The following is a 25,964-nucleotide window of genomic DNA, read 5'->3' on the forward strand; positions in this document are numbered from 1 at the left end:
TCATAAATATGAAAAAAATGGGATTTCTAGTCCTAAAAATAGTTCTTCTAACATATTATCTAGACCGTCAATTTTCAAGATTTTCAGGTGTTTATAGATCTCTTTGACCGTCACTATTTCTAGAACTTCAAATTTCATAATTCGGGAAAACAATAGATTTTCATATCAGTACAAGACTTTGCGGTACGGAAACTTCATTTTCGGCATGGTTTAGAGGTACACCTTCAAAATTATAAGGTTCACATCTTATACAAAACCTCACCTAGCTTAAAACTGTTAAACGTTTTGTACAAAAAGAATGTTTGAAAATTGCACTTTCCTTCTTCTTCTCGTTAAAAGCTTTATAGCACAGATTAAAAAATCACCGAGTCGAGCCAGACTCGCCCGGTTCGACTCGGGAATCGCTACCAAATGCGTCGAATCGACACAAAAAACGGGAATCGCCCGTGTCCAGAGAGAATCGGGTGATTCCCAATAGTAGACTCGCGATTCTGTCCAACTCCCAATAGTAGACTCGCGATTCTGTCCAAGTCCCAATAGTATAATCGCGAGTCACCCTGAAGAACAAGGGATGAACAATGTTCTTCACGGGATTTTGATTTTTTTTGTCTTTTTTTGATCGATTTCAACGTTTTCAGCCTTATGAACGAATATTACAGGCTTTAATTCAAATTTGGAATTATTTTCACTCAATAGAAGGAATAAAAAACCACCGTTTTTTATCAAGAAATTTGGTTCACAGAGTGAGTTTTAGAGTTTCCACCATTTTCACGATTTCAATCGAATTAAATCTTCATTTTTTTGTAAAATTTCAGGCTGAGTGATTGTAAGAGTGTTGGTCACAATTTTGTGTTCATAATTTGTGATTATCTTGGAGGAATGCACGAAGAACAGGTAAAAACTCAAGTTTTTTTTTTTTTTTTCCCCATGCGATCAAATCCAGTCAATATTTTAGATATCATGGATTAAATTTATAGGGTTTTGATTCTTTGTAGTGTTATTTATCATTAGATATATTCAATTTGATTATATTTATTCACTTTGAGTTGGATTTTATAGAAAATAAGAGTGATGTCTGTACACAAAACAGTTGACTTTTTTTTGTTTTTTTTTTCCGCCATTTTCACGATTTCAATCAAAATAAAGCTTCATTTTTTGTAAAATTTCAGGCTGAGTGATTGTAAGAGTGTTGGTCACAAATTTGTGTTCATAATTTGTAATTATCTTGGAGGAATACATATCAATTTTGAGTTTGAAGGAACGGATGCACGAAGAACAGGTAAAAACTCAGGTTTTTTTTTCCCCATGCGATCAAATCCAGTCAACATTTTAGAAATCATGCATTAAAGTTATAGGGTTTTGATTCTTTGTAGTGTTGTTTATCATTAGATATATTCAATTTGATTATATTTATCCAATTTGAGTTGGATTTTATAGAAAATAAGAGTGATGTCTGTACATAAAATAGTTGACTGTTTTTTGTTTTTTTTTCCGTCATTTTCACAAATTCAGTAAATATTTTGCAAAGAATGTGTTAAATTTATAGGGTTTTGATTTGTTATAGTGTTGTTATCATCTCATGTATTCAATTTTATCTGATCTACTCAATTTGAGATTGATTTTTGAGATTGAATGACTGATGTCTGTGAAGAACTGTGTTTTTTTTCTTTTTTCCTCAATTCAATTGATTTTAATTAATATTTTGATAATAATATGTTAATATTATAGGGCTTTGATTTGTTTATCAAAACATGTATTAAATTTGATGTCATTTATTCGATTTGAGGTGGATTTTTGAGTTGGAATGACTGATGTTAGGTTGGTTTGTGAAGAACTGGGTTTTTTTTTTTTTTATTCATGATCAATTTTTTTGAGAAATCGTGATTTTTCGAAAAATTGTTTTTGATTATCATGAGGAATTAAACAATATTTTTAATTTTTATTGTTAAATTTCTAGTTCAAAAAATTGCATGTTGATAGATTATTTATGCAAAAAAATACATGTTATTATATTTTTAATGCAAAACTGTATTTTTTAATTGTTGTTAATGCAAAAAAATACATTAACACATACATGCTGTTAAACTGTATTATATTTTTAATGCAGTTTTGTATTAAAAAAGTATTTTTAATTTTTAAAATTTTTAATACAAAAAATACATGTTGTTAAACTGTATTATCATGAGGATCTAAAGTGAATATCATTGTAAAAAAATCGTGGCATATTGTTATATTTTTAATGCAAAACTGTATTTTTTAATTTGTTGTTAATGCAAAAAAATACATTAACAAATACATGTTGTTAAACTTTATTATATTTTTAATGCAGTTTTGCATTAAAAAAGTATTTTTAATTTTTAAAATTTTTAATGCAAAAAATACATGTTGTTAAATTGTATTATCATGAGGAATTAAAGTGAATATCATTGTAAAATATTATGTATGACAGTTATATTAGCTTGCAATTATCAATTTTATTATTAAATTTTTAATGTAAAAAATGTATGTTCTTGATAATTGAGTTGTAGACATGTTTGGAGCTTGCTTTTTTTATTATATTATCTTGCATATTTGTAATTGAGATATATGAATATTTGGCATGTGTGACTTATACAGACTTTTTTTTATCTATAATGTTGCATAAATATTTTTTTTTTCTCAGTAGAAATTAATTCATATTTGTCGAAATGAAGATTTGTAACAAGTCCCTATGTATTGGCATTGTGAATTACTATACCATTGTAAATATATTTTTTATTGATACTATATCAATGTAAATTTATTGTTCTTTATGTAGTGGCTGATATAGGTTATTTTTATCTATAATGTTGCATAAATAAATTATTTTTCCTAGTAGGAATTAAAATATTTTTGTCAATAGAAGTATTTTGCATTAACTAACAAATATAACTTCATGAACTACCCCTACATATTATCACTACACATGGTGATTATTTTTCATGTTCAATTGTCAGATTAATTTTTAACCTTTTACATTTTAAAGTTGAACCATGGCAAGGTCTGCAGAAGACCCTGCATGGCAACATGGGGTCAGACTTGACCCCAACAAAAAAGACAAAATTATTTGTAATTACTGCCAAAAAGTGATAAGTAGTGGGGTACATAAGTTTAAGCAACACTTGGCAGGGGTTAAGGGAGATGTTTCTGCGTGCAATAATGTCCCTAATAATGTAAGAAAGCAGATGCCAGCATTTCTCAAGGCTACCAAAAGAAAAAAAATTGTAAGGCAGATGATGGATGAGGAGATAAGCTAGTTTATATACGCCATCAAGCGGAATTGATCTAGAAGAGCAATATAATAATGACTTGGAGATGGCCACAAGAATAAGTTTACATAAAACATACCAGAGGAAATGCGGGTTTAGAATGTCAGGTAGTTATAAAATAGGCATGCATGGTGGGCTTAGCTAAGACATGCATGGTGGGCCTAGCTCAGACATGCATGGCGGGCCCAACTCGAGTATGTATGGCGGGCCCAGCTCAAATATGTATGGAGGGGTTAGTGGCAATATATATCACGAAGAATTAGACGTTGAAGAAATTGTTTCTAGATTACCTATGAGTGCTAGTATTGCAGGTCATGATCGTACAGACCCATTTCTCTCAAAGCCTAAGTCACAACAGATGACCCTAAAAAGCATAGTTAAAGGTATAAGAAACATGTTGGGAAGATATATAGGTAAATAGTTCTATGATAAAAGGATTCCCTTTGATGCAGCCAATAGCCTATATTTCCACCTATAGTCAGTGCAATCCAGAGAGCCAGGCTCGGGGTAAGACCCCCGATGGCATATGAGCACAGTGAGCCAATATTAGATGAAGAGGTGGAGGAAGTAACAAAGTTGATTGAAGAATATAAACAAAGTTGGCCAAGGACATGCATTACTCTCATGAGTGATGGTTGGTTGAATAAAGTTAGCAAAAAGGAGTTTTTAAACTTCTTGGCCTATTCCCCAAAAGGTACAGCTTTTTTGTCTAACAAAGACGTATCAGGGACGAAGAAAAATGCAAACTTCTACGTACGACTATATGATCAGATAATGGAGGAGGTGGGAGATAAACATGCAGTCCAATTTATTACGGACAATGCGCGTGCATGTGTTTCTACGAGCAGCAAGTTGATGGATAAGAGGAACCATTTAGTATGGACCCCATGTGCTGCACACAGCATCGATCTTACGTTAGAGGAGATCGATGAGATCAAAATTGTGAAGGAGACTCTAGAGGAAGCAAGGTTGGTGTCAAGATTTATATACAACCACTCTAAAATTTTATTTCTGATTAGAGAACACTCTAAGAAAAAAGAGATAATCAGGTCTGCCATAACCCGCTTTGCAACCGATTACTTAGCTGTGTACTCCATTCGAGAATCTGAAGGTGCATTAAAGAGATTGTTTACCTGTGAAGAGTGGTTAAATGACCGCCTCTCGAAATCCAGTACCGGTATAAAAGTGGATGGCATAGTCTTAAATATGAGGTTCTGGTCTCGATGTTTCAGTGTTGTAGAGGCCACTGCCCCTTTGGTCACAGTGTTAAGAATGGTGGATGCTGACAAGAAAGCTACCATGGGCATCCATTATGAAGGTATTGAGAAGGCGAAATCAGCTATTGGGGAGAAGTGTAGTTTTGCTAACAAAGTGATCGAGATTATAGAAAGGAGGTGGAACACCAAATTTGGACGTCCAATTCATTATGCTGGTAAATATATAATTATATCATTAGAATATTTCATTTTAAATCATTTTTTTATGAAATTGTAAATGACATTTTTCTATCTATATATTTTCTAGGTTACTACTTCAACTCAAAATTTTTCTATTCGACACCTGAATATCCCCACAAGATTATGGAAGGGGTAAGATACATTATTGTAAGGTTGGAGAGAAACCATCGAAACCAAGTAGCAGTAACACAAGAGGTATTATTTAATGTTTGGGTAAGAACTTCATTGAGTTGTTGTATTTGTGAGGAATAATGCGCTAAAACGAAATATATTTGTTTTAGCTTGCTATGTATAGGGATGCTATAGGATCTTTCGGAATTAGACTTGCCATGAATTCTCGAACTAAGATGGATTCAGGTTATTCTCTCGCTAATATTTTGTTCATTCATATATTTAATCTTATGAATTGTTCTTGCCCTTACATGCTTTTTGCATTTGAATCCAGCTGAATGGTGGGAGATATATGGTATTGATGTACCTCACGTAAAGAGGATAGCAATACCGGACATATTCTGATACTGGCTGTGAGCGCAATTGGAGTAGGTTCCAATGGTTGCACACTACTAGGAGGAATCGACTCGCTTCAGAGAAGCTTCATAAACTAGTCTATGTTCATTATAACTTAAACCTCCGAGAGCGACAAATAAGAAGGAAGCTTGAAGACTATGGGTCGATAGACTTAGACACAATATTTGTCACAGACACAGCAGACCAATGGGTAGTAGAAGAGGAGGAGCCAGTGTTGCACAAGAGAGCATTCCTTGAGGCTATCGGTGAGGAAGATATTGAAGAAGGTGATGAGCAGCATGAAAGAGGAAGCACTCAGCCAACGTATCCGCAATTCGTCGGAGATGTCGATGATATTGTACCTAATGAGGGAGAGTGGGAAGGGGGTCTAAGGGAAAATGAGAGAGATGATGATTCCGAAGCCACCCTATCCCAGCCATATTATTCACATATCGAGTCCCAACAGCAACATGGTAGGGATAAGTACGACAGTGTAAGTGAGTATGAAGGATGGACAAGCTTCAGGGATTTTGGATTGAGAACACAACAGAACACTAATACTCAGGGATTTGGATATAGTCAAACACCTGCTAATATCGATGATTCGTTTTTAGATCGAATCAATGAATTGTCAAACGAATTCAATCAATGGCAGCAGCGTGACCAAGAAGAAGAACAACGTTGTCTTCATTTTATTTTTAGATCGTATGTTACTAATTGTATGCTTTATTGTAGTCCATGTATGTTGATATACTTATTCCATGATAATTCTATGTTTATCTTTCTGTGTGATGTAAATTAAATGATAAATAGTAGTTCATGCAGGGAAAGAACATATAAATATTCGCATATTCATGCAAAGAAATGAAAATTCTTAATGAAGTACCCTCATTTTTTATTGAATTCCTAAAAAAAAATATTTATAATGAATTTTAATAATTTTTTCGAATTTTTTTGAAGCTTTATTCTGACTGATTCACCCGATTCCCAATCCGGATCGTCAATTCGTCGATCCGGATCGATTTTGGAGGTGCCCAATGCGGGTCACCGATCTGCTTTTTAAACCATTGCTTTATAGTGTTGCACCTACGTGGTGAATCGTTATTGTATTAGCGTGCGCTACATGGATTTTATAAATTATTTTTATATGATTTTTATGTTCTTTGGTCTTTTAAATATACTTGAAGATTTCTTTCCTCTTGGCTAAAGCACATTCTTTATGGGCCAAAAACATGAAGCCTCAAGAATGGCATGGGACCTTGGCAGTCGTATTATCGAGCTCTATGGGGAGGTCTCAAACTCTATTCTTATTCAATGGTAGGAGGCCAAATCCCCAGTGACATACCATTTTTACTCTTTTAAAATTAGTTTAAGAGCAAGTTCTAGATTTTACAATAATTCTTAAATACTTGAGAGGTTTTTGGATTGAAAAGCACTTTATGAGTAATTTATTTAATTAAGAAATGTTTAATATTTCAAAATTTTATTGTGTTTTATTACCCACTTCTAAGATAACTTTGTATGTCAAACTATGCTATCGATTTTCTTGAATATTTTTTTAATCTTTAATCTCTTTTTACATTTTTATCATGCATTACACGTGAATCTACTACTACCACAATAGTCTAAGACTTGTCACCTTGTCTACTAGACTTTGAAGACTTTGTTGTTCAGACTTTTGAAGACCATGATGTGTCAGTGTTTTATTTGTGAAAAGAAAGTATATATTGTATATCCAGTTAATATAGAAGGTGTATATTGTAATCGGTATATATGGGAAGGGTAGGATATTGTATCATGTATTTTATGATAAGTCTGTATATAGTTTAGGTGTCTATGATTTAGTTTTTATTAGTGTCATTTGTAATTTGTCTATAAAAGACAAATATGTATATTAATATCAATTAATGGAATAAGAAAGTCTCTTCAAAGAAACTTGAGACTCTGATACTATAGTATCTGTCACACCCCAAGAATTTACAATACTATTATTCCTGAGATGTGACGGACAAAACATATATACATCTATTGATAGGACAAATTTACAGTGGCGAGGTCTTACATAGTAAATAAAGAAAGCTAGCACAACAACAGTATCTTTCAAGGTTGATCTTGACTAGCACTCAAAATGAATCCGTAGTTATCCTGAAAAAAATGTTTACCATAGTTTGATGAGTTTGGCTATTCAGTAAGTGATCATCATAATCCTAAAAATAATCATGATTGAAAGATATCAATATTTTCCAAAATGAGATTTATTAACAGAAATGCATCAACAGTTTCACTTTCAATAAATGCATAATTAAGTATAATCCGAGTAATTGAAATGCTTATAACACTTTTAACGGCATTACATAATTCAAAGGATTTCACAAAATACCCTACTGGCGTCCTAAGTAGGTCATCTATATATCCCATCAGCGTCCTGATGGGTCCACTTAATCCCTATCGGCGTCCCAGATAGGTCCACTTAATCCCTGCAGGTCCACTTATACCTCACCGGCGTACCGGATGAGTCCACTTAATCCCTACCGGCATCCCAGATAGGTCCACTTATACCTCACCGGCGAACCGGATGAGTCCACTTGCATACTTAAATTATTTCTAAATCTCTTTAAACATTCGAAAGCAGCAATATCATGTACTCAACATATCACTGAAACCATTAATATGAATTTCACTTAAACCATTAATAACAGTCACTCTCTATAATATTTCAAAAATAACCAATCAAATATTTTGGGCTCAAATTTAGAAAGGTAGCAGTTTGTAAAGGCATTCTAGCATAATTGCCAATTTAATATGTATAGAAAGAAAAACTCTTATAAAAATTCAAGAATACGGAATTATCACAATTTTTGGAATATCAATTCACAAATAAACATTTCACGACAATACTATAATCAATTGCAAAAATGTCAATTTTTTAAATAATAAGGCAGTCATTTGCACATGAATTTTACAATGTCTAAATATTCAAAACAGTAGAAAGAAATATCACAATTTTACTAAAAGCAGAAATATCACATTTATTTCTAACAATAGACAAGAAAAATAAATAAATTTATTTTTCTAATTTACAGCATTCAAAATTTCTAACATAGATAAAATATCACAATTTTTATTAAAAAGATTATTTTTCAAGATAATGAGGTCACGTGCGCATAAAATTTATCGCGCCTAAAATTCATGATAATAAGCAGAAATAATTATTTCATTTTATTTTTAAAAAGAATGGAGACAATGAGGTCACTTACACACAAAACTTATAAAATAAAGATCCTAGACGGAAATATCACTATTTATTAAAAATAGACTATTTTTCAGAAAGACGATGTCACTTACCCACAATTATTTGAGAGGGAGCTTCCGATAAAAGAATTCGGTTCGAGAGAGAAGTTCACTATGTTTCGACCAGAGAGAGATCTCAAAGTTTTGTTTTAGGGTGGGAGTGCTCACATCCCCTATTTAAATTCTTATAACGTATTATTTTATTGTTTTATTACGCTCTACCTCATACCTGAGGTGTCGCGTTAAAAGCAAACTTTTATCGTACGAAAACCACGTCCGCTAAAGGACGTTGCCAGCTGCAAGCAGCAGGAGGCAAAAGCAGGCAAAAGAAAAAAGTAAAGGCAAAGGCAAATCTTTTGAAAATAGTGATGGTCCCCAAGGACCATCATATTCAAACAGAACATCACCTATTTAAAAGCATATTTTCTCCTTTTTTTTTTTTTTTTTTTTTTTTTTGAAATTTTAGGATTGTTACATTCTTCCCTCCTTAAAGAAATTTAGTCCTCTAAATTTGTGTACCTGATTACTGAAAAAGATAGGGGTATTTTTCTCTGATTTCGTCTTCTCGTTCCCAAGTCGACTCTTCTCTTGAATGGTACTGCCATAATACACGGACTAAAGGAATCTCCTTGTTACGCAATACTTGCACCCTTCTATCCAGTATCAAAATTGGCTGCTCAATGAAGGATAGGTCCTTCCTGATCGGTAAAGGTTCATATTTTAAGATATGGGACGGGTCGGGCTGATATTTTTGTAGTGAAGATACATGAAAGACATTATGGACATTTGCCAATTCGGGTAGTAAGGCAAGTCTATAAGCGACACGTCCGATTCTTTCCAGGATTTCAAATGGTCCGATGTAACGTGGGCTCAACTTTCCTTTCTTGCCGAATCTCATAATGCCCTTTATTGGTGAGATTTTTAGGAAAACTCGATCACCTTCCTCAAATTCAAGATCTCTCCTTCGGTTATCGGCATAACTCTTTTGCCGACACTGAGCTGTCCTGAGCCTTTCACGAATTAATGTTATTTTATCTGTGGTTATCTGGACAATTTCTGGCCCCAAAAGCTTTCTTTCACCAACCTCGTCCCAACATATGGGTGACCTGCATTTTCTTCCATACAGGGCTTCATATGGTGCCATTTGAATACTGGCTTGGAAGCTATTATTATAAGCAAACTTAATCAGGGGTAAATGGTCATCCTAGCTTCCTGTAAGGTCAATAACACAGGCCCTCAACATATCTTCCAAGGTTTAGATGGTCCTCTCCGATTGTCCATCAGTTTGGGGGTGAAAGGCAGTACTAAAGGCGAGTCTCGTCCCCATGGCTGACTGTAGCCTAGCCCAAAATTTAGAAGTAAACCGAGTATCCCTGTCCGATATAATACTGACAGGAACTCCATGCAACCGCACTATTTCCTTAATGTACAGCTGAGCCAGTCGATCCAAAGTGTACGTCGTGCGAATCGATAGAAAGTGGGCAGCTTTTGTTAACCGGTCCACAATGACCCAAATGCTATCATGTCCTGAATTTGTTCTAGGCAAGCCAGAGACAAAATCCATAGAGATGTGCTCCCATTTCCATTCTGGCACCGGTGAAGGCTGCAACAACCCAGCGGGCCTTTGATGTTCAGCTTTTACTTGTTGGCATGTTAGGCATTTAGACACAAATAGTGCTACCTCTTTTTTCATATTATTCCACCAAAAGGTTTTCTTCAGGTCCTGATACATTTTAATACTTCCGGGATGTATCGTATAACGAGAATGATGTGCTTCTTCTAAGATAGATTTCTTTACACGCTCATCATTCGGGACACAAACCCGACCTTTGAATCTTAGCAAATCCTCACTACATATAGAGAATTCATCTCTCTTTCCTTGCTTCACCTCTTCTATAATTGTTATAAGCTGAGGGTCTTTCTTTTGTGCCAATCGAATCTGTTGGATTAATTGGGGTTCCGCCTTAATGTTGGCAATCATACTTACCACACCATTAATGGACGGAGTTGGATGCCAATCCACTATTTCCTCTAACAATCGCATTTCTTGGATCATTAGATGAGCTAAGACTCCCGTAGATTTTCTACTTAGAGCGTCGGCCACAACGTTAGCTTTTCCTGAATGATAATGGATTGTACAATCATAATCTTTTAAGAAATCCATCCATCTTATCTGTCGTATATTTAAATCCTTCTGAGAGAAAAGGTATTTCAAATCTTATGATCCGTGTATATTACGAATTGCTCACCATATAGATAATGACTCCATATTTTCAAAGCGCATACTATTGCAGCTAGCTCCAAATCATGAATTGGATATTTTTTCTCATATTCTTTCAACTGTCTGGATGCATATGCCACTACTTTCCCATATTGCATTAATACACAGCCCAAACCTTTATGTGAAGCATCACTATAAATCACAAATCCCCCACTCCCCGCAGGAATAGTTAAAATAGGTGCTGAAGTTAATCGAACTTTTAGTTCTTGAAAACTCTCCTCACATTCACTTGTCCACTCAAATTTGACATTTTTCTGTGTCAATCGAGTCAATGGGATTGCTATTCGAGAAAATCCTTCTACAAATTTTCTGTAATATCCTGTCAATCCCAAAAAGCTTCGAACTTCAGTCACATTACTTGGTTGTTTCCAATTAACAACGGCTTCAACCTTTGAAGGATCAACTGATAGACCTTCCTTTGATATGACATGTCCTAAAAATGTCACTTGTTCAAGCCAAAATTCACATTTACTAAGTTTGGCATACAATTTCTTCTCTCTTAATATTTGCAATACCATTCTTACATGCTGCTCATGTTCCTTCTGATTCTTGGAATAAATTAAAATATCATCGATGAATACCACAATAAATTTATCCAAAAAGGGCTTAAAGATCCGATTCATCAAATCCATAAATGCAGCTGGTGCATTGGTTAATCCAAAAGGCATGACTAAAAATTCATAATGGCCATACCTTGTTCTGAAAGCTGTTTTGAGTACATCTTCACTTTTAATCTTAAGCTGATAGTATCCAGATCTAAGATCAATTTTTGAAAACACTTGTGATCCTTGTAATTGATCAAATAAATCATCAATCCTAGGTAATGGATACTTATTTTTCACTGTCACTTGGTTCAACTGTCTATAATCAATACACAATCTCATAGTCCCATCTCTCTTTTTGACAAACAGTACTGGAGCACCCCAAGGTGACACACTGGGCCTAATAAAACCTTTAGCTAATAATTCTTCCAATTGTTGTTTCAGTTCTTTAAGTTCTACAGGAGCCATTCTGTAAGGTGCCTTAGAAATTGGTGCTACCCCTGGCAATAATTCAATGGAGAATTCAATTTCCCTGTCAGGCGGTAATCCTGGCAATTCTTCAGGAAAAACGTCGGGAAATTCTCGGATAACCGGAGTGGTATCCAAATTTATTTCTTCCTTCCTATCTTCTTTGATATAGGCAAGAAAGCCTTGACACCCTTTTCGAAGGAGGCGATTAGCTCGAATACAAGAGATTAAATATGATGGGGAGTCTTCTTTGACACCATTAAAGTAAAATACTGGCTGATTCGGAATACTAAAGGTAACAATTTTCTTATAACAATCCATACTTGCATGGTATGCAGAGAGCCAATCCATGCCTAAGATTACATCAAAATCTTGAATTTCCAGGAGTATTAAATCAACCAACAGTTCCTTTTCTTCTATCTTTATTACACATGATTTGTACATTATATTGGTGTTAATTGAATCTCCCATCGGTGTGGCTACCTCTAGAATGTATTTTAATTGTTCTGGTTCTACCTTTAAGTGGCATGCGAAGTGTTGTGACACAAATGAATGAGTAGATCCAGGATCAATCAAAACATGAGCTACTTTTTGGAAGATAGTAAGAGTACCTTGGATCACTGATTTTGAGGCCTGAGCGTCTTGCTTGGTAATCGCAAATACTCTTCCCTTCATTTGAGGCTTCGGAGCTATCTCTCCCTGCTTTGGAAGCTATTGTATCTGTAAGCTAGGACATTGTTTAATCTGGTGTTCCAATTTTCCACATTTAAAACAGGCTCCGGTATTCCAATAACAAGAGCTTGATCCATGATTTTTCCCACATTTTCTACATGGTTCTATTGGGTTTTGAAATGGCGAGGGCCTCGGCTTCTTGTTTGGCCTTTCAAACTGTTGTCGATTAGATGATGTAGGTCTAACATGACTGTTCTGATTTTTCGTCTTTTGGTAATCTTCAAAATCTTTTTCGACAATTTGGGCACGATCCACTATTTCAGCATAAGTTCTTAATTTCAAGACTGATATTCTGCTTCTAATAGCTGGCCTGAGACCCCTTTCAAATTTCTTCACTTTTTTTGCCTCATTATTAATCATATGCGGTGCAAACCTGGCCAATTCAGTAAACTTGGCCTCGTACTGTGCTACTGTCTTATTTCCTTGGATTAATTCTAGAAATTCCATTTCTTTTTTGTCTCAAATAAAATCTGGGAAATATTTTTCATTAAATGCCTCTAGAAATACTTCCCAAGTCAAGGTTTTATTTTCTTTTACCAATACTCCTTTTGCCATTCGCCACCAGTGTTGTGCCTCACCTTCTAACATAAAAACTGCCAAGGCCACCTTCCTATCATCAGAACATTCCATAACCTCGAATATTTTTTCCAGTTGCATAATCCATCGCTCGGCTTCCAGTGGGTTTACAGTACCCTTAAAAGAAGGTGGGTTTAATTTCTTAAATTATTCGATATTGCTCCCACCATTTCCTGTAACTGACTGCCTGGGTGGATTGTTGTTTTCCATCTGATGTTGCATTAGAGCAACCATATTTTCCAAAGCTTTGTGAATTCCTTCCATATTGGCTTCAGCTATTCTGGATCCTGACTTTATCCCGGTCTGTACACACAATAAATGCGATTTTAAGTACATTCTTTTTAAATTTCCTAAGGATCTTAAACCTATTGCTCTGATAACATAATTGTCACAACCCAAGAATTTACAATACTATTATTCCTGAGATGTGACGGACAAAACATATATACATCTATTGATAGGACAAATTTATAGTGGCGATGTCTTACATAGTAAATAAAGAAAGCTAGCACAACAACAGTATCTTCCAAGGTTGATCTTGACTAGCACTCAAAATGAATCCGTAGTTATCCTGAAAAAAATGTTTACCATAGTTTGATGAGTTTGGCTACTTAGTAAGTGATCATCATAATCCTAAAAATAATCATGATTGAAAGATATCAATATTTTCCAAAATGAGATCTATTAACATAAATGCATCAACAGTTTCACTTTCAATAAATGCATAATTAAGTATAATCCGAGTAATTGAAATGCTTATAACACTTTTAACGGCATTACATAATTCAAAGGATTTCACAAAATACCCTACTGACGTCCCAAGTAGGTCACCTATATACCCCATCAGCGTCCTGATGGGTCCACTTAATCCCTATCGACGTCCCAGATAAGTCCACTTAATCCCTGCAGGTCCACTTATACCTCACTGGCGTACCGGTTGAGTCCACTTAATCCCTACCGACGTCCCAGATAGGTCCACTTATACCTCACCGGCGAACCGGATGAGTCCACTTGCATACTTAAATTATTTCTAAATCTCTTTAAACATTCGAAAGCAGCAATATCATGTACTCAACATATCACTGAAACCATTAATATGAATTTCACTTAAACCATTAATAACAGTCACTCTCTATAATATTTCAAAAATAACTAATCAAATATTTTGGGCTCAAATTTAGAAAGGTAGCAGTTTGTAAAGGCATTCTAGCATAATTGCCAATTTAATATGTATAGAAAGAAAAACTCTTATAAAAATTCAAGAATACGGAATTATCACAATTTATGGAATATCAATTCACAAATAAACCTTTCACGACAATACTATAATCAATTGCAAAAATGTCAATTTTTTAAATAATAAGGCAGTCATTTGCACATGAATTTTACAATGTCTAAATATTCAAAACAGTAGAAAGAAATATCACAATTTTACTAAAAGCAGAAATATCACATTTATTTCTAACAATAGACAAGAAAAATAAATAAATTTATTTTTCTAATTTACAGCATTCAAAATTTCTAACATAGATAAAATATCACAATTTTTATTAAAAAGATTATTTTTCAAGATAATGAGGTCACGTGCGCATAAAATTTATCGTGCCTAAAATTCATGATAATAAGCAGAAATAATTATTCCATTTTATTTTTAAAAAGAATGGATTATTTTTCGAGACAATGAGGTCACTTACACACAAAACTTATAAAATAAAGATCCTAGACGGAAATATCACTATTTATTAAAAATAGACTATTTTTCAGAAAGACGATGTCACTTACCCACAATTATTTGAGAGGGAGCTTCCGATAAAAGAATTCGGTTCGAGAGAGAAGTTCACTGTGTTTCGACCAGAGAGAGATCTCAAAGTTTTGTTTTAGGGTGGGAGTGCTCACATCCCCTATTTAAATTCTTATAACGTATTATTTTATTGTTTTATTACGTTCTACCTCATACCTGAGGTGTCGCGTTAAAAGCAGACTTTTATCGTACGAAAACCACGTCCGCTAAAGGACGTTGCCAGCTGCAAGCAGCAGGAGGCAAAAGCAGGCAAAAGAAAAAAGTAAAGGCAAAGGAAAATCTTTTGAAAATAGTGATGGTCCTCAAGGACCATCATATTCAAACAGAACATCACCTATTTAAAAGCATATTTTCTCCTTTTTTTTTTTTTTTTTTTTTTTTTTTTGAAATTTTAGGATTGTTACAGTATCAGAGCAAAGTTCATGTTTTCCATGTCTATTCCTCACCCCTAAAACATTGCCGTTGATTTTCAAGACGAGTCTGTTGCTCACCCAATCAGTGCAACTTCTGTCGAGTCATGTTTCGACTATCCGATCTGTCTCTCTGCAGAGTCCTGTTTCAACTCTCTAATCTGTCTCTCTATCGAGTCATGTTTGACTTTCTGATATGTTTGATCTCCTCCACCTTGACTCTCTGATCTGTTTGATCAGGGAGCAATCTGAGCATGACAACCACTATTTCTACTGGTCATGCTATGCACTTGAAGATCCTGCTTGTTTTCGCAATTAGTTCTCTCTCATAGCATCTTGAGTTTGAGTGGAAGTGTGAAAGGAAAGTATATATTGCCTATCAGGTTAATATAGAAGGTATATATGGTAATCTGTATATTTGGCAATGTATATATTGTACTCGATATTGCGAAGGGTAGGTACAATATCTTGTATTTTATGGTAAGTCTAGGTAGAGTATTGGCGTTTGTGATTTATTTCTAATTTTGTTATTTGTATCTGTCATCTGATATGTTCTCTCTATCAGGTCGTGTTTCGACTATCTAATTTGTCCTCTTTGTCAAGTCGTATCTCAACTCTTTGATATGTTTGATCTTTTCCAAGAGTTCCTAAAGCCATCTGTTCTCGAGGCTTGTTGAGTCGCAGCTACTTTATGTGCTTATTGATCAAACAATCTAAGTAGGCATCTGAAGATCCAATTGCTCGTTTACACGATTTGGTGTTCAAGCTCCAGCTGCTCTCTTTCATAGCAGTATATATTGTATATCTGGTTAATATAGAAGATGTATATTGTAATCAATAAATATGGGAAGGGTATGATATTGTGTCATATATTTTAGGGTAAGTCTGTGTATAATTTAAGTGTCTATGATTTAGTTTCTATTAGTATCATTTGTAATTTGTCTATAAAAGACAAATTTCTATATTCATATCAATTAATGGACACAGAGAATCTCTTCAAAGAAATCTTAGACTCTTCACATTATTTTTATTTATTTTTTGTCATTCTAATACCTACTTTTAAATTTGAACATGTTAATGAACGTTATATCATCCCCAATCTATTTTAAGTGGGAGATTGGATTCAAATATTGGATTTTTTACTTGCTTTTCCTTTTTCTTTCCTCGGGGTTGCTGCAGAAGTTAAAAGTCCATGCTTCTAATGGCACGAAGCTCAACTCAAGTTAGATGGGTCGAGACTCGAACTCATTTTGTGAACACATATTGTTAACTCTTTAACCATTTGACTTCCATTATAGCAAAAAATTACACGGTTATTGTAATTATCCTTGCCATTATTATCATCATCACTACTACTATCACCGTTAGCACGGCTATTAGTTGCCAAGAAAAGTACAGTAGTCTCTCTCTCACACAGCAGCAGGAGCAATATTACTAAGGTGCTAATTAATAAGAACTTGGACGAAGCAAGCAAAGAAGAGGATAAAGTTAAACCATTTACAAATTCTCTACAATGCACAAATTATTTTTCCTTAAAAATTTCATAGAGTAAAATAAATCACAAAAACTTGTGAATTGAAGCTGAGTCGTGGCTTTTAGTGCTCAGAGTGATCCTTACACTCCAACATCAGAGGTTTCTGAGTATCAGGAAGGTGCTCCACATACAAATTGTGCACCATGTTTACGTACTCATCAATCTTGTCCTCAGTCCAGTTATCGGTACTTATCGGGGGAAGATACTTAACAGTTAGAGGTGCAGGTCTCACATGCAAACTGTCCTTTCTCCATGCGTTGTGGGTACCCGTCAGCACAATTGGAACTATTGCCCGTTTAGATTGCAATGCCATGTGAACAAATCCCTGAAGCCACAGGATACAAATGTGTGGGTGAAAGAGAGAGAGACAGAGAGGATGCAAGATGGTTTTGAAGTGACCTGGGTCACTATGATCTCGGTTTTGATTCCACACACACAAAGAGATTGAGAGATGTGGTTAGGATGATTGCCTTTTTGAATGGCAATAATCTTCCAGTTTTTGAACGAGTGCCTTCTGGAAAGATGACTAAGGATAGATTATTGCTCACGATGGCTTGTGCAGCCTGAATTTCACATAGATGATTAATGAGACTGTTGGATTGCGGAATGAGATTGCTAGATCACAGAATGCGTGATGAAAAATTGACAATGTAAGACCGCACCTTCTTCATTGATTCTATGGCAGCAGAGGGGTTTGAACGATCAATACGGAGATGATTTGCTAACACATAGAGCTGTCCAAAGAGAGGGTACCATATAATCTGAAAGGAACATAAATTTGCTGATATTACATGGTATTAGATAAAAGGAGTAGGAAATTGCTGAGGAGCTTCAATCATAGATAGGATACAAGAAAAAAATGAAGTTTGTCTTAATAGTTCTTTAATCTTTTATATGAAAATGAAAAGTTGGGATATGGGGTAGCTCACCTCCTTTTTCGCAATGCCAACAGTCCCTGTAGGAGTGAGCCACATAATAAGGAAAATGTCGAGAGGAGATGCATGGTTGCAAATATAAATAGCCTTCAAGTTTGAATATTCAATGCCTTCTATTGTTATTGGATTCCCTAAAATCCACATCTGTCCTTCAAAAGTTGAAATAATGCATCAATAAATGATAATAATGCTCAACGACAATAACTCACGTAGCAAAGTGTTAATGGAATGATGAAAGTATTTCTTCATTCATAATCGTCACAAAGATGATGAAGTGATAAATGCTTCTTCATCATCATCAGAGCCTTTACCCAACTATTTAGGGTCGGCTACATGAATCTCGGTCCACCATTTTGCTCTATCAAGGGCGATACCCTCAGTGAGGCCGTAAGTCCCCCATGTCCTTTTGGGCCTTACCCCCTGCCCTTTTTGAGCCTTCTATTTGAACCAACTCGTGCTCTACTAGGTTTGCGCTGCACATGCCCAACCCACCTAAGTCTACTTTCTCTCATCATATCGTCTATTGAAGTCACACCTAAATTCCCTGATTGAAGTGGAAAATGCTTGCTATCACAAAATAGATTCAAATTAAGCTCTTTACATATTCCAATATAGTCCATCTCACCTGTGAGAATTTATTATGCTATCAAAAGACAATAGACTGAACATGATGCAAGAAGACCTCATGGAGGCAGAGACCTATAACATTTGGCCATCATATAAAACACTACTGTTTATGGTACAAATTCATGAAATGAATATTCAAATATATTAAAAGTTCAGAGGAGCAAGCAAATATTCATCTGCTAATATTTCCTTCTTTTCCCCTAGCATTAGATAAATTTTGTCATGTTCCACAAATTTTTTTAATAATCTGTTGAATTGTATTCAAGATGTAAATGGAACTTGTTCTATTTTATGCACCATAAATGCACAATGTCTGGCATCCGTGGCTCTGTTTCTACAAAGTATCAATTAGAAGGAAAATCAAATAAGTAGGTCAGCCATTTGTATGTTTGTCACAAAGTTGGATTTACAAAGAGAGGTGCAATGAGTACATGTTTCATCTACAAGGAATATTAAATACATTTTTTTATTCTGAGAGAAGTGCTGAGCATATGCTCGTTTAGGAGCTAGAGCCCAGAGAAATGCCTTTGTTTTGCTCTTATCATTCTATGCGATCTGAATCAGATAATAAAGGAAACCCACCCCTAATATTTATAACCATCAAATTGAGACAAGCATGTTCTTCATTAAAGAGACTAACAAATAAGCATGCTGTTATTGATCAGGATTAAAACCCCTTGCTGCAAGCCACTAATGGCAAGAGTAGTCTAGATGATGATGGACTAAAAGTCTCATCTAAATCACCTGCATGCTAGATATGGGAACCCCAGGCTTGGCATGGTCCCTTCAGTTCTTTCTATGCTCTAAGAGATGTTAGAAAAGCCTTGTAGTTTCCTCCTTGTATCTATGGTCCAATCCTCATATCACACTAATTCTAGTTTACATGGATGATATACTCATTACCAAACAATATCCATAAGCAAATTGCTGGCAGTTAAGCTAGCTTCAGAAATTTCATGTGCTTGGTTGTAAGTTTATTCCAATTTATCATTCTCAGGAAGAATTTAATTTCCCTCTCACAATGACTAAAAGAACCTTTCAATAGTATGTGGATTAGTAAAATATTCATCAAGATGGCCCTCCTTATTATTTGATCACATTAATATCTTTAGTTTGTTGGCGGACAACAATGCTTAACAATAACTAGCCTAATGCTTGCCTCTTCAATTAACCAAGCATTTCATAAATGCATAAGCTCTCACATGCTTATATTGAGGTCATCAAATGTACCATATGCTATCTCAAAGGTAAAATTGACCATGACATATTCTATAACCACAGTGGACAACTCTGATAGTGAAATGGATGCCAATTAAGTTACTAGCCTGGTGATTTAGTATCTATCGTGCTTTTGAGGAGCTTATATATTTTTGACCATTGAGAAGCAAATAAGATATGCAAAGTCTAGTGCCAAGTAGAATATCAAGCTTATTGCTAGCACCTTTGAGCATACATGCTTATGGTATACTCTTTGGGAGCTTAGTACTACAATATATATTGCAGATAATAAATTTTTTTTACATCAGATCTCAATATGCTTCGATATATTGATCATTGGAAAATATCATGAGAAAGGTGCTTGCCAGAGACAAACATCAACATTTTTAATCCAAGTTCTCTATGCACTGAGCTTGTCGGGGGTCTACTAAAACTACGTCTTGCATATTTAGATATCATAGGATCATGGTATCTGTCACATGTGTAGGTTACAACAACCATTTGGAAATTTCTTTTCTGGACAACTATATAATTTACTTCCATCCTGTAATTATATGAGTTTTTAACTCAATGAAAATTTTGTCCAAACCCTCACTTGTTAGGTATTTGGAGAGTCTAAAATGTGTGTTGACCATGTAAGACATGCCCATGAACTATACACTCTTTCCAAAGTAATTTTGTATGCTACAATTTACCAATAGTGCCTGCATCCATTCATCACAGCGACATGTACAGATTTATCATTTCTGCTGCAACAATTTTGGATTGTTATCTTTGATACTTTGTAATGTGTCAGACAACATGCATGCCTCTGACATTCGCACATTTTGGGTAAAAACTCTATTGGTTTCAACTATATCATAGTAAAAACTACCTTCCAATCATGCTATTGCCTTTTCAGATGGAAAAAGAAAAAGTGAGAACAAAAAAAGGTCTCTGTTAGTGACTAATAATTCACCTTTCACCATTTAGGGACTTTTCCGATATGGGCTTCTAAAAGCAGATGAATTTTCAGAATCCTTCGATTTCACTGTTCTTCTTTACAACCAGAACAATACACATCAATAAGCATTCCATACAAGCATATTAACAGGATCCAATTTACTAAGATAAGAAGACATCAAATACATCAATAGACAAAATCTAAACATCATTGGTTCAAATATAACCTAAGTTCAGAGAACTTATACAGGTAGCAAAAAAAGATGAGACAAAAATCATTGAGAAACAAAAGAAAGCTTACCAGCATCCTCCCAGTCACATGCCCATAGACATTCCCTTGCTTGACCCTCAGATAAGGCCAGGGAAGCAAAAAAACCATCAGTACTGCCCATACAAAAGTTGTAACCATCATTGAGAGAAAACAAACGATGATTCTTAGATATGAAATTGCGGCTGCAACCCAACTGTCATTATCGAAATAAGCCATGTTATTGGTCTTTAATCCCACTGCTTCCTTGGAGTGAACTTCAGATTTTTCCACCTTGAAATTGTCCCTTCTTTCAAAGAAATTCTCGACCCTTGGATTCCTCAGGAAAGATCTACCCCCACAACCCTCCATCATTGTATAATTGTTCATTGCTTTTATACCGCAATACCTATTTAAAGAAGATTTCAATGGTACTTCAATTTAAGCAAACGGCACCAGAGTTATACTTCACCAGCAAAGGAGATGACTATTGGTACATTTTGAGACCAAGAATATGAACCAATTTTCAGGAAAAATAGATTAACTACGCTATTAAAGGAACAATAAAATATCATCAATCGGTAAACGATGATCATGTAACAGGCGATTCAGTTCTCCATTCTTTCAAATCTCATGAATTATCAAGCTTCTAGTATAAGCCAAGCTTCCTCTTGCTTCACAAAATTTCCAATAATTGCTTCAGAATTTCTTCCCTTAGATTTAAGAATAATTATTCTCCACGTTTGCTAGATCCTTATGACTGTAAGCATATGTCAAGTATGAAATCATGTAGAAAAAACAAACGCTTCTAGAATGAATTTAGAGTAAAAATGGCAGGCGAGTATCAGCATCTTGTATTTCTACAATACCATACAGGTTTATTCAAATATTTTGAACGAACCATAAAATTAGTGGTCAACACATTGGAATATTTCCATCCTTCTGAAATAAACAGAGATTTGAGGTAGATACTACAAGAAACAGCTTACACTCTTCACTACCGATCAATTTTTATTGCATAAGGCATCACCATATCCATGCGTGTGCATATGATGACCGGCTTGGGAATTGAGAAGAAAGATTACCAAAAAAGTGATAAGCAATCAATCTTCATTAAATGTGCCCTGAAAATCCCATAAAACAGAAATATAGTTGATTTCAAAGTTAATATGATTGTTACAACAAAAAAAAAGTTGAAGTAAACTTTAAGCCAAAATTCAACAAAGAAACCCAAACAGTCAAATAAAGACCCATATTCCACATTAATCTGCAACAGTTTCCCTTCTCTAGGAATCTTGATAGACTTTATCAAGAAGGACCGACAAAAACACTGTAAGCTTTTTCAATTTTTCCATCAATAAATTGTTAAGTTCGTCCATATTTTCAACAAATTCAAATAGTCATTAGCATTTAAGGAAAAAAACAATGATGATGCAAAATCTCTTCAAAATAGAAGTTCAACTTAGCAATTGACTGAATATAATTCAGTAATGAAATCCAAAAGTCAAGATTGATGTATGCAGCATTAGGAATATATAATCTCAATACCGACAATAAGTCCACATATTTCTCCAAAATACCAAAGTTCAAAGTGACCTTCAAGTGAAGCTTTTTGAAAAAAACGAAAGTGCTCCAAAAATCCACAGCATTGATGTGAAAATATTAGGAATACTCTGTACTGGTTTTTCAACATATTTTTTAATGAAAAGAAAATCAATTATAAGAAATTTGCACTAAATTATGTAATATTTGCAGAACTCTGATTACCATCAGTGATTATTTACTGCAAATAACAATATATTCTGAACAATGATACTATGGATTATAAGCTTTCATGCAATGATTACTGAAAATTGAAGTGGAGTTTCATCTAAAAATCAGCATCTGAAACTATTATCTCTAAAACTTCAGAATACTTACTGTTCTCAGCAGTAGCTGAAAATCAAATAAACCTTCTTCCAAATAGTATACTCTCTCTCTCTCTCTCTCTCTCTCTCTCTCTCTCTCTCTCTCTCTCTCTCTCAAAATACTTTCAGCCTTGAGCAACAAGCTAATATTCTCAACATTCAACCATAGTATACTTTAATTCAGGGAGTTCATGAACAAGTAAAACTGTAAAAGCTTTACCACGCAAGTGAAAAACAAACTCAAAAACTAGCGGCGGTTATACTCGATCATCTGTATATAATACAAAAAATAACCATTGATTCCATTAAAAACAGATTCCATCAAAAAACAGAACTGAGAAAGAACGTCAAGCAAATTTCTGTTACATAAACAAACATACCTCCAGAAAGCTCCATTAGAGGGAACGAGCTTCTAAATGAGAGGAATAGATTTATCTGCAAGTCTACAAACTCCCAGAGCTTAGAATTATTTAAGGCCTCAGCCTGAAAAACGCTAGACTTCAAAAGAAAATAAAGATAAAACAGAGACCTCATAACATCCACAATTTTTTGTGACTTCCGTTACAAATGGATATATGCGTCTGAATGTAGAGAGAGAAAGAGAGAGGAGAGAGAGAGTGGGAAACTACAAAAAGCTCAAGAGAGAGAATGCAAAGTTCGATGAGAGAGAAAATGGCGAGAATTGGTTCAAAGGATTAAATAAACACACGTGTTTTGGAGCTCGCGTTTTCGAGAGGAGATGGGAGCCGATTGGGAAGAATGGACGGCTCGCGATGGTTCGGATAGGCCTATTGGGCGATCTTGGCCGTGGGAATTTGTTCGTGTGCAATCGTTGACGATTGGTGCTTGATGTTGTACGTGTTCGGTGGTGGTTGGCCCCTGTCCGGTTGCGCCTTCCCAGTTAAAAAGAAGAGTCGGCAACGCCATTGTAGGGCTGCCAATAGACCCGATTAGACTGGGATCCAACGTGTACATCTGACTTCGGGTTTAGGATGGTTTAATTTTTAGACGTCGGGATTGGATCTGGGTCCCGGTCCGGGTCCAAAACTTATACCCAAATACTATTCGGGTCCAGATCTAATCAACTCTCCGTTGGTTCAATTGCAACCCAGGTCAAAGGTGTGTTTGATTCGGAGTACTTTAGCACTTAGTTTGATAACAGGAAAGCTTTATAGGAAAGGCAATACCAATGTATCCACTTACCTCAGATTTAAGGTTGAAATAGATAAGGTTGAAATAGATGGGTGCGGTTTGTATAGAGCCGAGGCTCTAGACAATCAAATTAGAGCCTATTTTCAAATAGTATCGAAGAATATGGTTTCAATATTGGAACTCTTGATTAGCTGTAAAATATGTTTTTATTTTTAATTATAAAATTTCAAGCTTCAAAAATAGTATAGATCAAGCAGATCTATAAACACTTGAATAACTTAAAAATTGACGGTCAAAAAATGTGTTACAAGATGCAGTATTTCCAAAACTTGAAATCCATTTTTTCTCAAGTACATGCATCTTGATGTCGAGATGGTCAATTTGAGGATATCTGGATATCAAAACAACCTCTTCTAGTGAAATTTTTGAGGTAGGCTCTAATTTGATTGTTTAGAGCCTAGGCTCTATATAAACTTTTCCCAAAATAGATATATATGCCTGGTTTGGGTGGTTTTGTTAATTCTAGTATATATAATAGCTTGTGTTGAGCACAATGTTGTTTGGTTGGCTATTAGAAAAAGCCACTCTATATAAAGGGCAATGCTAGTTGTTTGACACAATGAAGATGAAAACCAGGTTTTGGTTGTTTGCAGTTAATGCAATTTAGCCGTTGATTGTATAAGTTGAAGATTCCATACTAATACATGGCCAATTAAAAAAAAAAACATGAAAATAAGTTATCAATAATATAACAAATAAATTAGATGGTTTTGATATTTTTTTTCGATGTTTTTATAGGTCGAATTATGATTCTCTCTCTCACACACACCTTCTCTACGTACACGACCCTCATATTACATCATATCCATAACACTGCATCGTATTACATAATAAAAAAAGTTAAATATTACATCATATCCATCGCATTGATTTTAATTTTAAGCAAATGATAATAATGAAATTAAGTGTTACATGGGTTGCCCTTCCATATCCTCTCCGAAAACTTGATCTATGAGCTCTATAAGAGGTAAAACAACTCCGAACGACTTCCCTTCAGCTTCATTAGCATATACATATCCAAATGAAAGCAGTAAACATCTGTTTTCTTGGTAGCCGCGATTTTTAGATTTGTATCTTCTAGAAATCAAACATGCTGGGAGATGGAAAATCGACCCAACAGTCAATGTAACCTTTGTAATTGGCTATGTTGTCCTTAGCTTCTTTTAAATGGCTTGTGTGAATAAATCAGGCCCACCCAAGGTTGACATTGGGCCAACTATGGAATATGCCAGAGTTATGCTATAGAATATGCCAGAGTTCATGTGTGGGTTGAACCACTACATTTCAATGGCATGTCCTGGGCTTGAGTTTGGGCCACAACAACATAGGCCCTGTTGTCTCTATATTTTCCTTTTTTTTTATTTTTCTTTTTTTTTTTCAATCAGATAGGCCCTGCCTAGCTAGGCGACTGCGAGGCTAGGCCACCTCTTCTTCAGTCCCAGTCTCGACAAGCCTAGAAGGGCCCAAGGTGGGCTTGGGCTTGGGCCAAGGCAAGCTGGGATCAGACCCGCTCGTTGGCAACCCTAGTCCCATCTTTATTCCCTAGCGGGCTCAAGCCTTGACTCGCATCAGCAGAGTCACGAGACCAATGATCCGATTTGGACTCGGATCAAGTTGGGCTTAAGTCATACAAGGAAAACTTATGCTGATATCCCATGAAAATAAAAAGTATCTCCGATATGTTAAATTCAAGTGTCTTATTTTCATTTTTCTTAATTCTTTTCCAAAAAATGCTCTCAGTTTGATCCACCCTCGTGTCTTTATCGCGTTCAGAATGGGTAGTCTCGAATCGATGTTCTTGGATGTAAAAAACACATGTTTGGAAGCAGTTCTGAACCAGTATCTTTTTTCTTCTATTGTTCCAAATTGAAGTCTTTATCGTCAGTTTAGAATTGTTAGGGTTGGATTTTTGTTTTCATGTATGAAATAGTTCAGAACCTGTTTTTTGTACATGAAAATATCAGTTGGAAAGTAGCGGTTCCATATAAGT

At 35.0% G+C, this 25,964-nt stretch overlaps 1 protein-coding gene and 1 long non-coding RNA gene across 32 annotated transcripts; both read right to left on the reverse strand.

The window, feature by feature from the left end:
* Positions 1-7,255: 7,255 nt before the first annotated feature.
* LOC148783110 (uncharacterized) lies at positions 7,256-13,714 on the reverse strand. The gene is made up of 2 exons (XR_016049195.1): positions 13,630-13,714; positions 7,256-7,396 (listed from the first exon to the last, which is right to left on the reverse strand). It is a non-coding gene; the product is annotated as an uncharacterized LOC148783110 (long non-coding RNA).
* Positions 13,715-16,774: 3,060 nt separating this feature from the next.
* LOC18448056 (1-acyl-sn-glycerol-3-phosphate acyltransferase) lies at positions 16,775-23,436 on the reverse strand. Of its 31 annotated transcripts, none has more exons than XM_088858039.1 (9): positions 23,292-23,436; positions 23,143-23,205; positions 22,983-23,033; positions 21,941-21,979; positions 20,910-21,264; positions 17,816-17,965; positions 17,549-17,647; positions 17,357-17,449; positions 16,775-17,211 (listed from the first exon to the last, which is right to left on the reverse strand). In XM_088858039.1, the coding sequence occupies exons 4-9, from the start codon at positions 21,967-21,969 to the stop codon at positions 16,948-16,950; spliced, it is 990 nt and encodes a 329-aa protein (XP_088714165.1). In that variant the 5' UTR covers positions 21,970-21,979; positions 22,983-23,033; positions 23,143-23,205; positions 23,292-23,436; the 3' UTR covers positions 16,775-16,947. The 31 variants fall into 31 exon arrangements, with proteins under 31 accessions (XP_088714165.1, XP_088714181.1, XP_088714178.1 ...); XM_088858055.1 differs by adding an exon at positions 20,625-20,701 and having other exon boundaries at positions 21,845-21,979; positions 23,143-23,305; XM_088858052.1 differs by adding an exon at positions 20,625-20,704 and having other exon boundaries at positions 21,845-21,979; positions 23,143-23,305.
* Positions 23,437-25,964: the final 2,528 nt, after the last annotated feature.

Source organism: Amborella trichopoda, chromosome 2 (genome assembly GCF_054954075.1).
Source record: "Amborella trichopoda isolate Santa Cruz 75 chromosome 2, AtrichopodaSantaCruz75HAP2 v2.0, whole genome shotgun sequence".
NCBI classification, from domain to species: Eukaryota; Viridiplantae; Streptophyta; class Magnoliopsida; order Amborellales; family Amborellaceae; genus Amborella; species Amborella trichopoda.

Bases quoted from the DNA above. Each gene is read 5' to 3' on its own strand.
- LOC18448056 (XM_020675925.2), bottom strand. From the start codon at position 21,969: ATGAAGATTGATTGCTTATCACTTTTTTG. The intron at 21,265-21,940 runs GTAATCTTTCTT...TTCTTTAAATAG, and splicing joins GATTGCTTATCACTTTTTTG to GTATTGCGGTATAAAAGCAA. The intron at 17,212-17,356 runs GCAATCATCCTA...CTGTGGCTTCAG, and splicing joins GATTATTGCCATTCAAAAAG to GGATTTGTTCACATGGCATT.